The sequence below is a fragment of the Paralichthys olivaceus genome, chromosome 18, assembly GCF_024713975.1.
Source record: "Paralichthys olivaceus isolate ysfri-2021 chromosome 18, ASM2471397v2, whole genome shotgun sequence".
NCBI classification, from domain to species: domain Eukaryota; kingdom Metazoa; phylum Chordata; class Actinopteri; order Pleuronectiformes; family Paralichthyidae; genus Paralichthys; species Paralichthys olivaceus.
Window position 1 is genome coordinate 8176721 of NC_091110.1, and position 11179 is coordinate 8187899.

The 11179-nt window shown below is 39.8% G+C and overlaps 1 protein-coding gene across 4 annotated transcripts; it reads right to left on the bottom strand.

Moving 5' to 3' along the window:
* Positions 1–2355: 2355 nt before the first annotated feature.
* Positions 2356–11148, bottom strand: LOC109626439 (urea transporter 2-like). 4 transcript variants are annotated; one of them, XM_020082396.2, is made up of 10 exons: positions 10776–11148; positions 9397–9510; positions 8789–8978; positions 8460–8588; positions 7327–7456; positions 7191–7259; positions 6925–7072; positions 6563–6697; positions 6431–6480; positions 2356–6315 (listed from the first exon to the last, which is right to left on the bottom strand). In XM_020082396.2, exons 2-10 carry the CDS (start codon positions 9506–9508, stop codon positions 6055–6057), a joined length of 1224 nt encoding a protein of 407 aa, XP_019937955.1. In that variant the 5' UTR covers positions 9509–9510; positions 10776–11148; the 3' UTR covers positions 2356–6054. The 4 variants fall into 4 exon arrangements, with proteins under 4 accessions (XP_019937955.1, XP_019937956.1, XP_069370005.1 ...); XM_020082397.2 differs by having other exon boundaries at positions 9397–9513; XM_069513904.1 differs by having other exon boundaries at positions 9397–11148.
* Between the last annotated feature and the right edge of the window lie 31 nt (positions 11149–11179).

An 11179-nucleotide genomic window follows, 5' to 3' on the forward strand; every position in this document is an offset into this window, starting at 1 on the left:
ATTTAAAGTAACTTATAATTTAACAGGGAAGTCTGTGTCTCAAGTAAATGTCATGAAAGTAAGCAATGAAGAAGTTATATAAGGTGAATAAGTGTTTTTTAATACAATACCATGAAGACTTGATGCAGTTAAAAAATGAAAATATATTTGTTAAAAAGCATTCAGATCGTAAATGCACATACAAGAACAAGCCTGATGTGTTTTAAAAGTAAAAGTCCTGCATTCAAACCTATATACTGGATTAAAATCATAAAGCTGCCCCCTCCCCAATGGATGGATAGCAAAAACTGTACTGTACAACACATCAAGAAGAGAAAATTGCTATATAAATACCAATCATTTACATTTGGCTCTGGGACTCCCTCCCTAAACATATCAGAGACTGATACCCCCCCGCCCCTCCTCCGAACTGTATTTTATGTGTGATTATGATGTGCATTTTATATTTTTAGTGACTTGCTTCTAATTGCTTCACTGCTTTTCACCTATGTTTAGTGTCTTTGAGCACTGTTAAAAGCACAATACAAATTAGATGTATTATTATCCATTCATCTATTATCTATCCAGCATATCCTGTGAGGGTCCCAGATGATCCTCACAGATCCCAGATCGGGCGAGAGGTGAGGTACACTCTGGACAGAGTTGCCAGCATATCACAAAGATCGGGACAAGTAACTATTCACATTCACATTCACATTCATCCATATGGTCAATTTAGAGTCTCAATTCAACAAAACTCATGAGAACATGCAACAGAAAAGCTGGGAAACTTCTTGCTCTAAAGCAATAGTCAAAACCACTGAACCACCATGCCACTCATCGTTAGTAGCAGTGGTATCTGCAACAAAATGCATTTTGTAGTGCCCCTGCAGAGAAAAGGCCCCTGTGACTACTAGAACATGACATTTTGACCATTTTCATTGCACATTCATTATCTTATCAACTAATAGCGTTAGTATTCACAACCTATTTGTTCAGCAGCATTTTACTGTTGTAGCTGAGTTGGAACCGGTGGAACTACATTATATACATTAAGGTACTTCAGTCATGTGGTTCCCCACATTGATGTCTGTGTTTTATTTTCTTTAAAATGGAAAGACAATCATCAAGGCTGTTCTTTGCCGTTTTGTTGTATTATCATATATCATATATCATATATCAGTTTCCTATACAATCTATTTTAAATGTATTCAGGTGTATTTCCTATGGCTGAAATGAAAGGTTCTGCTACTTCACAGAGACGTTATTTACTTTTAAAAGGCTGTTGTATCCATTAGATTATGCAGGTTTTCATGAAAAAAAGCCTCCACCCCCGTAGTTCTGCAGAGATAAAGAGCAACACAAACACTGAATACAAACCAATGCAAATGAGACATCATAACAGACAGCAGGATAACAGCTGTGGAAGAAAATGGTGGCTTCGTGTTATGTAACTGGATGTGTTGTTCATGTAGCTTCTGCATGTAAAAAATCAAGATGTCAGCTCATAAACATTTTGACAATCTGCAGGATGCTGAATGCTTCATCCCTCTAGTTTACTTTGTTTATTTCACATAATGATACATTTGGATTAACTATCTATATCAATTGTTTATCACCACATACACGAGGGTTCTACAGTATAGTTTGTTTGTTTTCCTCTTAATATGCCCGTTCTTCCAGACAATCAGACAATCAGACAAAGAAAACATGATCCTCTGTGTGCAGTCCCTAACCAAGCCCATACTTTATGAAGATGAAAGTAATAACTGGAGAAAATGTGTGTGCCATGGCTTATGTAATATTTGAGTTACATAAAACATTTAAAAGAAACTTCTAAAAATATCCCACAGACCCACATTCTCCTGTCGACTTTAAAGCCATCATGTAAAAAGAAAATGCAGTTATTCATCTGCTTGAATGCCACTTTTACTCCCATTGAGAGAATCTATTTTGAGATCACACTACACATACTACAACATTACGACACAGATCTGACTGTGCAGCCGGCAGCGCAGCCATGGATATGGTAATCAGTGTCACGGGGAGTGTACATACATGGCAGTGCTTCCTCCTGGTGATGCTTCATGCATCCAATAGGGGATGGAGTTTCCTGGGGATTCTCCTTTCGTCTTACAGGAACTGGCAGACAAATTTGGTGTGAACATGTCGAGCCCGGAACGTCATGCACCACATAGCAGCTGTTGCATATACTATTCACAGATTGCACAGGACGGAGTGAATCAGAATCGGCCTCGTTCACAGCGTTCATTCTTCTCCCTGCCCACGGCCACAGTCTGACTGTGTGTTTGGCCTGTTTCCTCCACACAGCCACACTCTCTCTCATTGAAACCCATACAACCTGTCAGTCTCTCAGAGAATCATGCTAATTAAAGCAGTAAACTGCACAGACACTGTTATTATCAGGCGGTGAGAAGGTGGACAGCTCACAATCAGCCTCATGCTATTATTCTGTTGTTTGTTCAGGCTCGACTGAAAAACTACTTTCTCCTCTTTTGTTTGTTAGCGATACATATTTATAAACGTCATGGTAATGTGGGTGATCTTCTAACCAATTAAATATGTCATACATATTATATAATTTATGAGTCGGTTCTTTGTTTTAATATGTTTTCTATCATAGTGATTGCAAATGTGACCCAGATAACCATTTATGCAACAGCATGTCCCAGTTGTGTTTGTCACCTTTATTTCCCCTGGAAACACTTTTGTTGTCATCTGTGCAATATTCAGTGTGTTTATGTATTTGATTGTGCCATGATACTTTGTGTTCTGAGTATTCAGTAATGTTGTGAGTATTCAGTTGTGTTGCGAGTATTTGGATGTGTTGTATTTTGTGAGTATTTATATTTGCCGCACATTTTCTATTTGCTGTGAACACATTTCCTCCATCTGCGTGTGTTTTCTTAGGTTGTAATATGTTGATCTCTCAGTACAACCGTATGTAGGTAAAATAAATAAGTTCAGGTCTCATTATCTCTACCCATTTTCTAAATGTGTGGATTTCTAGCGACTTGTCTCTTTGGATAAAAGTGTTGCTGTGTGTGTGAGTTTGATGATCCACTGGATTCCTTAACCATCTTCATGTGAAAACAATACCTTGTTGTTTAGTTGATGACCAAATACTATTTCATATATATTTCATTCATCTTCAGTGTAATAAAGATGGTTTATATCATTTAAGCATTGTCTGAACCTGGAGTGTTCATACTTCCTTTATTCCGTTAATTGTTCAGTTATATTTTTTGTAATTTCGCAACATGAAGGTTTCAATGTTGTTTCAGAAGCTTTAAACATAATACTTTATTTATGTACCGTTTCTGAGTCTGACACCACCGAAAATATCCAAGTGAGAACCCACTGTAAGTCATCAGTGTGATGAAGAGACGAGTTGGCAGGTTGTCTCAGAGGCATCAAGGCTACATGACATGAGGAGGCGTTGATGTGGCAGAGACACTGGTGAAGATGCTAAAGATGAACCTCAACGTCCCCAGTCTGTAGAGCTGGTCTCTAATAGTCAAGCAAATGTTGGTTGATGAGAACATTTAGCCGACTAAGTTTTTATTGGTTTCGAAGAAAACATATCTCAAGTTAAGGATCATTGTGTGATGATTAAAGGACAATACCAAGACCATGTTTGTCCACTTCAAACATGACTCATCATTTGAAACATGTTCTGTACATAGCATGGCTGTACACTAACAATTGACAGCCTGGATAAATATGTACATATCCAATTATTTGTTGTGTTCAGTCTCCTTGTTGGTTGTTCTAGCACATTGAGAACCATTCAAATGTTTGCCAATGTCATTAATAGGCGGCTTGATTTGTGTATTTTCTTGTGAAATGTACATTTTAGAGGCTTATAGTACTTTTATTTTTCTTCTAATTTATCATAGTGTTCAAAATGGAAGGTCTACATAAAACAGTCCTTCTCAGGGGTAGCGTTCGGGGTCAGAAGTCAAACCATTTCCTTCCTCCAAATAAATATATATTTCTATAATTAAACTAAAATCATTAATGTATGAGCCAACTAGTGACTGGTTGACTACAAAAAATTTTGGTTGAGGCTAAGTCCTATTAGTTTGAATCTCAAAATTAATCCCAAATTCACTAGAAAGGCATTACAGGGGACAGTAGATGAGTGCTCAGAGAGTACAAAACTCCATCCAGGCTCCTGTTCTATCTCGCCATGGAAAGAAAGTGATAGAACGACAGATCCACCTCAAATTGTTATTGGTTCCTCTTTGTGTTATACACGAACCCTTCATGAAATGTCAGAAAAAAATACCTAAAAACAAATGGCGATGAAAACACAACCTCCTTGGTGGAGGTAATAAATCCTTTGTCCTCACTGGTAGAGGATTATACACACAGTATTTCCTTTACAATATGCTTATAGACACTAGACCTGCTTCACAGTTCTTGTCTTCTTGCTGATGCCGTTATCCTCCTTCCCTTGAACCACTTAAGCCATAGTTATATAATTCTCAAGCCAATGTCTTATGAGATTTGCTGTTCCTACCAACAGACACATGGATGGACAAACACAAGCACAAGCCCATGTTTAGTTTTCTCTCTGTATTTATTCAAGTGTCTGTGACTGTGTGTTGAGGTTTTATCCCTCTCAGCTTCAGCCCGGTCTCTCCCTCCTCTGTTGTGTGGAGCAGGAGATGTGCTTGCTGCCTGCAGGGGACTCTGGAAGGTGAATCACACAGTAACGAGCACTCAGCACCAGCACAGGGGAAGTGACACCAACCCCATCTCACTCCATCCCACTTCTAACACTTATCCAGGCCTTCGAAGGTCGCCTGCTGAATCAACGTTGTGTAAAAGGCCAAGCTGACTGAGGTCACCTTTACCCACAGGCTGCAGTAGATCAGAGGAAATAAGTTGTGGCAGAGTTGAGGAAAGTTTCCCTCTGTAGCAGAATATTGAATTTAACTGTTGGATATGAGTAGGTGCTGGGTTCAAATGAAGGGCAGGAACAAATTATATTAGATGGTTAAGAAAAAAAGAAAAACCTGTCATAACAAGTCATATTTTATCACCAGAGAGGAAAATGAGATGTTCTCATTTTTGTTCGCGGCCCCTCGTCTAGCGCCCTCCCCTCCGATGTACCAAAGCTCCCACACATGTCTGGGAGTGTGACTGTCTCTTATGTGTTGTATTGGCTAGACTTGTGTCGTGTCGGGCCAGATACACAGACAGGCAGATGGCACTGGAGATATAGTCATAAATGTAAATATACAGTAGGTCTAGACCAGAGACAGACCTCAGTGTGTTTAATCAGATGGCATCTCTGGGTTTTTGGGAGCTCAAAAAAATCTCCTTAGTGAGGGGAATAAGCGAGAAAGGGTGTCCTCAAAAAACAAAAATCAGATTTTAGAGGAAAGAATGAGAGGAAAGGTAGATGACCACGAAGGGATTTATATAAAAAGATTTTTAATTGTGTGAGAGACACAGCGACAAAGTAAAAGAGACATAAGGAGGCGCGATGGAAGAAAAACAGCAGGACATATTGGAGTACAGAAGGCAGAGATGTATTATGCCAGGAAGAGAAGAGGGTGTTATTTTGCTAAGGGGAGCACTTTATGAAATCTTCCCCCACAGCTCACTGTCTGCACTGATGAAGAGCCCTGCTGCATTTTAAATCATCTCCCAGCAACCACCACAATCCTGCTGTGGAAGAAGGAAACACTATTTACTGCTTTTACCCCCTAATGTTTGCTTTATAGCTCCTGTAACCGAGAACTCACATTTAACATTATATATGTTATTTCTAACAAAGCTAGTAAATGCATTTTGCTCAGTGCTTTCCTCCAGGTTATTATTAGATTTACTCTGTATGCACTGTGGCTGTCTTTCCTTGGAAAATGCTGCCCTCTGCTGTGTAGAAAAGATACAAATGCATGCTAGAAAACAAATCTTCAGCCATTTTATATAACAACTGTTGTGTAAGAGACGAAATGCCAGAAATGTATATCAACATAATACCCCAACAATTAAATATTTATAGAGGAGCATGTCAAGACAAAAGAGCGCCTCCTCTAATCACACAGATCCTATCTCCTCTTCCGACTGGTAATCTGTCCCTCCATTCTCCTTCTTCTCCTCCTCCACTTCTTGGTCTCTGCCCTGCTGACTGCACCGAACTCCCTCTGAGGCCTTCAGTCGTCTCCGGCGTTGCAGATTCTCCTCAGGGTAGGAGACCACAGACAGAGGCAGCCTGCAGATGGCTGGGATCTCGGAGGAAACCAGGAGGAAGATGAGAGTGGACAGGCAGAAAGGCCACGTGCAGGCGGGTAATGCGAGCTGAGAGGGTAGGACGTCGTGAGAGAACAGAGCGTGACACTCGACACAAAAGACATCTGGATTTTCAGATGATGCTTATAGAGGTTGACTCATGGGAACAAAGTTTCTTACGTACCACGGACATCAGTCTTGAGCTCGCCGAAGTCATGTATGCAGAGAAAAGTGCTGGAAAAAACAATTTCACAGTTTTTATAGAAACTATTTTGTGTGAGGCATATGAAGACAGTGATCGTTTTGTTAATCTCACCACATATTACAGCCAGGATATGGGTTTGCCACGTTATAACATAGAAGACGCCTCCAACAGCGATGCAGGAAAGAGCGCTGTTATATCCCCACAGCCCTGAGTAAATATCCCAGAGAGGAGCAGCCAGAGCAAGTCCTGCACCACACATCAGAGGAGAGGACAACAGTATCCATGAAACTTTGCAATTAACAACAAACAACTGCTCAAAACTGAAAAATGTGTCAACCCACAAAGTATGAAGCATTATTCATAAAAACATGCCATGGTTCATTCACCAGTATTCAGTGGTGCCCTTTGAAGAGCCACAGCTCCTCATCCTCAAAAGACATGATGCATATTTATATGCAAATGACTCTTTTTACCCGTCAACACGCCAGCAGCCGAGCCCAACATGGCATGAAAACAGATCGTCGGTGAGGAGAGCAGCAGGCCCAGAAGGATGACACCTCCTGTCCAGGGACTGTCACAGCCGTACACCTGGCCAATGCCAACTGGCACCGACAAGAAAAGCTGCAAATGGAAAGCCGCAGTTTTCTGACATTTAAAACAATTAGAACAGGGTGGTAATTTAGATGACATGTGGGAAAATAGACACCACAGTAATTTAGATTTGAAGAGCCTGGTCAACCTGAAAGATGTTGAGGCTTTCAGTGGAGTCATTACGGGGATGCTGATGCTTATGTGGCTGGATATCCACCTAAAAGCGAAAGAAGACTTCATTTGCATCCAAACAATGTAAATGTACATTCTTGTGTGGGATATACCTGTGGAAAGTATGGATGATTGGCTCCTGTAGCTGCCACATGTAGACACACCAAAATATTAAATGGCAAGGTGAATATTGGAAGGTCCCATTTGCTGGCAACTGAGGACAAGGCACTGGAGACCACTGGGCTGTGGACAGAGACCAGTAGATATGTTATTGGTGGGAGGAGAGTGTAATTGTTCACATTTTCATTAAGGGCAGAGTTCTATGGAACATTTTGAACTGGAATGGCACCCAGAGAGCATTTACCTCCGGCCCAACATTCCCATTATAAAACCTTCTGATGAAAAATATCCACACAAACAAAATGAAATCCAGATTTGCACCAAAGTTGTACAGGTTTTTACCACAGTTGTAGTTTTTGTGTAGTCCTGCTAACTAAGCAAACAAACAGTATCAAACAACAGTACCATTATTCTCATTAGCATCATCATTGTATATGATACTGTAGTATCTCTATAAGGTAGCTACGTGTCTCCTCTGGAATAATAAATGGAATATAGAAAATAAAGTTTGAGTTTTAAAAATCACACACAATTTGTGATTATTTTGATATTATGATATATTTATATAAATTCTTATCTTAAATCCCAAATTTGCTTCAGCTCTCAATAATTTCTTCTGGTTACAAATGAGAATCTTTTTCATTCTCTCCATCTAAAATCATGGACCCATTGTTGTTCATTTTGTTTGTCTGGTAGTTATTAAATATTTTAGACAGACAAAAACCTGAAGAAATGATACCATGTGGGTCAGGGAAGAACTCATTCAAGTTTTGTTTGGATCACAGGATACACATTTCACTTTCTTTAACATTGCAAAGCATTTTCACAGATTTACCAAAAATTGGAAACTGAAATCTATTAGTGTGAGTGTTAAGGGGACTTTTGGGCCTTGGTGGAAATATGCGCTCTACTGAGGGCCATTCTTGTTTCAAAGGAATTTTCACAGTAAACTGCACATGTGCCATGTGAAATCATAAAGACTCACAGGGGTACTATCGGTCAGGGATTTCAATATGGCTCCCGGCCCTCACAACAAGCTGTTGCTTTTGTGTCTTTCCTGTTTAGTGTGTGCAATTGTCAAGTGTGTGTAATCTAAAGAATTAAATATTTAGAAGAGAAATCTCACCACAACATGGACATGAACATGTTTGGCAGAAGAAGCCACCAGTACCAGCTTCCTCCAGCAGAGAATACAGCCATCAGCATGCCGACCAAAGCTCCATTGTAGCCGAACAAACCTGCTGATATGGCCTCCCTGAGGTGAGAGCAACAGATGTACCCGACATAAGAGCAAAGCACACTTTGATGAGAAACAAACTGTTAAAGTAGCCCAGTGTGAAAGCTAAAGAAAGCGTAGCCTCGGGGAAAGAGGCAGTGATAATGGTGTCATGCTGAGAAGAAAATTATGTTTTTTTCCCCCTGGGATGAAGTCAAATAAGGATAAGGAGACGACACCTGTTTTGTCCCAGGAAGATGGCAGACACGGTGGAGACGAGGGTCCCCAGCAGACTGTTCAGAGCCCACCAGGGGTTCTGCAGGAAGAGGCCGGCCGTGATGAGGAGACCACTCAGAGGGTTGTTGACAAACATGACCTGGGCCACGCCTCGTAAAATCCAGTCCGGCAGCTGGATCATCACATTCTGTCCTGTCGTAGATGATAGTGATGTCATTTTAATCAGATGTCTACATTACAAAAGCTCATATGTCAGACTGGACAAATATTAAACTTGATATTTCAACTAGATTTATAACCACCTGTTAAGCCTAAATTGATCAACTCATCATGTTCTGCTGGTCTACGATTTTTTCCCTCACCCTTCTACCTCATCCCTCCCTCTGCTCATCCTTACCCACATCCCTTCATCTTTTTTCTCCACCTCCCTCATCCTTATAAACCCACATTCATTTATCTTTTCCCTCCTTCCCTAATTCTTTAAACCCACATCCCTTCATCCTTTTTCCCACTTTCCTCATCCTTACCCACATCCCTTCATAACTTCATTTGTAAAGCGTTATGAAGGTAAAGTAGTATAAGACATATGTTGAGAAGATTAAACACCTACTTGACACCCATTTTCTGCACAGATTCATGTTTCCTGTGAAAAGTCCCACAGTTGTGCAGAGAGACGAGTTTCCTGGAGCTTCTTCACGTGACGGCTGCTTGCTGTTGTCCATGCCTGCTTATTAGAGTTGATCGCAGTTGTCATTTTGCTATATGAAGTATTAGGTTGAGTACCATTGAGTACCAAACTCACTATATAGTAATTAGTGAGTGATTTCAGACACAGTCTCAGTCCCATAACTTTTTGTTTGAGGCTTAACAAGGTTAAAAGGCATCACCTTTGTGATATTAATCAACATTTGTCCACATGTTCATTAATTGTTTCTCTGATCTCCATAATTTGAACCCAGATATTGTCAGAGTTTCTCTTCCTGCACACAAACGAAATCAGCATGAACATGAACGTCTTTGTTCCCTAAGGAGGAAACAATTCCAACCGAGAAGCGTGAGTTCAAATCCAGACCTCACCGCTAGTTTACCCCATCGTTTTTTTTATGCATTTTATTTTTACATTTTTTGAAGACATGATCAAAGCAGATTTGCAGAAAAGCTTCCCGCTGCTAACGTCAGCATCCTCAGTCGCAGTTCTCTGCATGATAGTCTGAGTGTGTTTATGTTGCTCATTGAGCAGAGGAGCTCTTGATCCTTCTGCTCGGCTGGTGGCTTCTTTTCTTCTGTGCTACAATGCTTCTTATAAGAGTAAACAAATACAGAGGCTACAGAAACTTTTCAGATAAAGTTAAGTAATCAAAATCATCAGTAACATCTCTTATAAACTGTGGTCTAATAAACACGATACTGATCTTCAAACCCTCCTATTGATGTTACTTTGCAAATCTTGATTTCTTCATGATTGTTTTGTGATTACTTTCCTTTTTCTCCCTCACAGTTCTATAGATTACTGCTGTGGTTTGAAAAATTAGGTCACACACATTAACTTTTGCTCATGCATTCGTTTTAGAATCAGAATAGCTTGTTGTGACAGCATCCTATGTTATATAGCAATCAAGCTTCATCTAATCTCTTTGTTTGACTGTGATTATATTATAAAACAGCAATCAAGCTTCACTCTCTCCAGATAAATACATTCTTAAAGGGGCTCTGCATTCTGACTGAGCACAGAAAATACTTCAAGAGTTTAAGTCTTTAAGAAAAACAGAAATTTGCTAAATCTGCCCAATTGCTACTGATAATTTATGAATTATTTCAACTTAAAGTCAGGTAATGTAGACTGGGAGAATATTGCATTATAATTCAATTTACAAATTACATGTTATTATTTCTGACTAATATAAAAGCGCTTTAACCTAAATGAAGGCACACTGCATCTCTCTGCTTATTTAGATTCATCATATCATATAATAACAATTGAATTCTTACCTCCTTGAGATGAAGATAAATCACAGATGTTATCTACCAGCTACTTGTTAATGACAGCATATTCACATACTTCATTAAAAAAGGTGTCAGCGTGATATACATAGCCTCTTCTTCCCAATACTGAAGACAAAAAAAAAAAATCTTCCTTCTTGTCTCTTTTCTGAAGCGAAGTCCAAATCCTCTCTCTTCATCTCAGCAGCTAATCAGGAGAAAGAATGTTCTAATGCGGTCTAATGGGTACAGAGGATTTTTGGCTGAGGCAGAACAGAGGCCTTTGTTTCTGGGATCACAGTGAAAAGAGGAGTGCTCCAGTTTCATGTGTGGGACGGTTACGAGTGGTCATTTTCATGCATTTACGTGTATGCATGTCCTTTGGTCTATAGAAGTAGACAGTGATTTATATG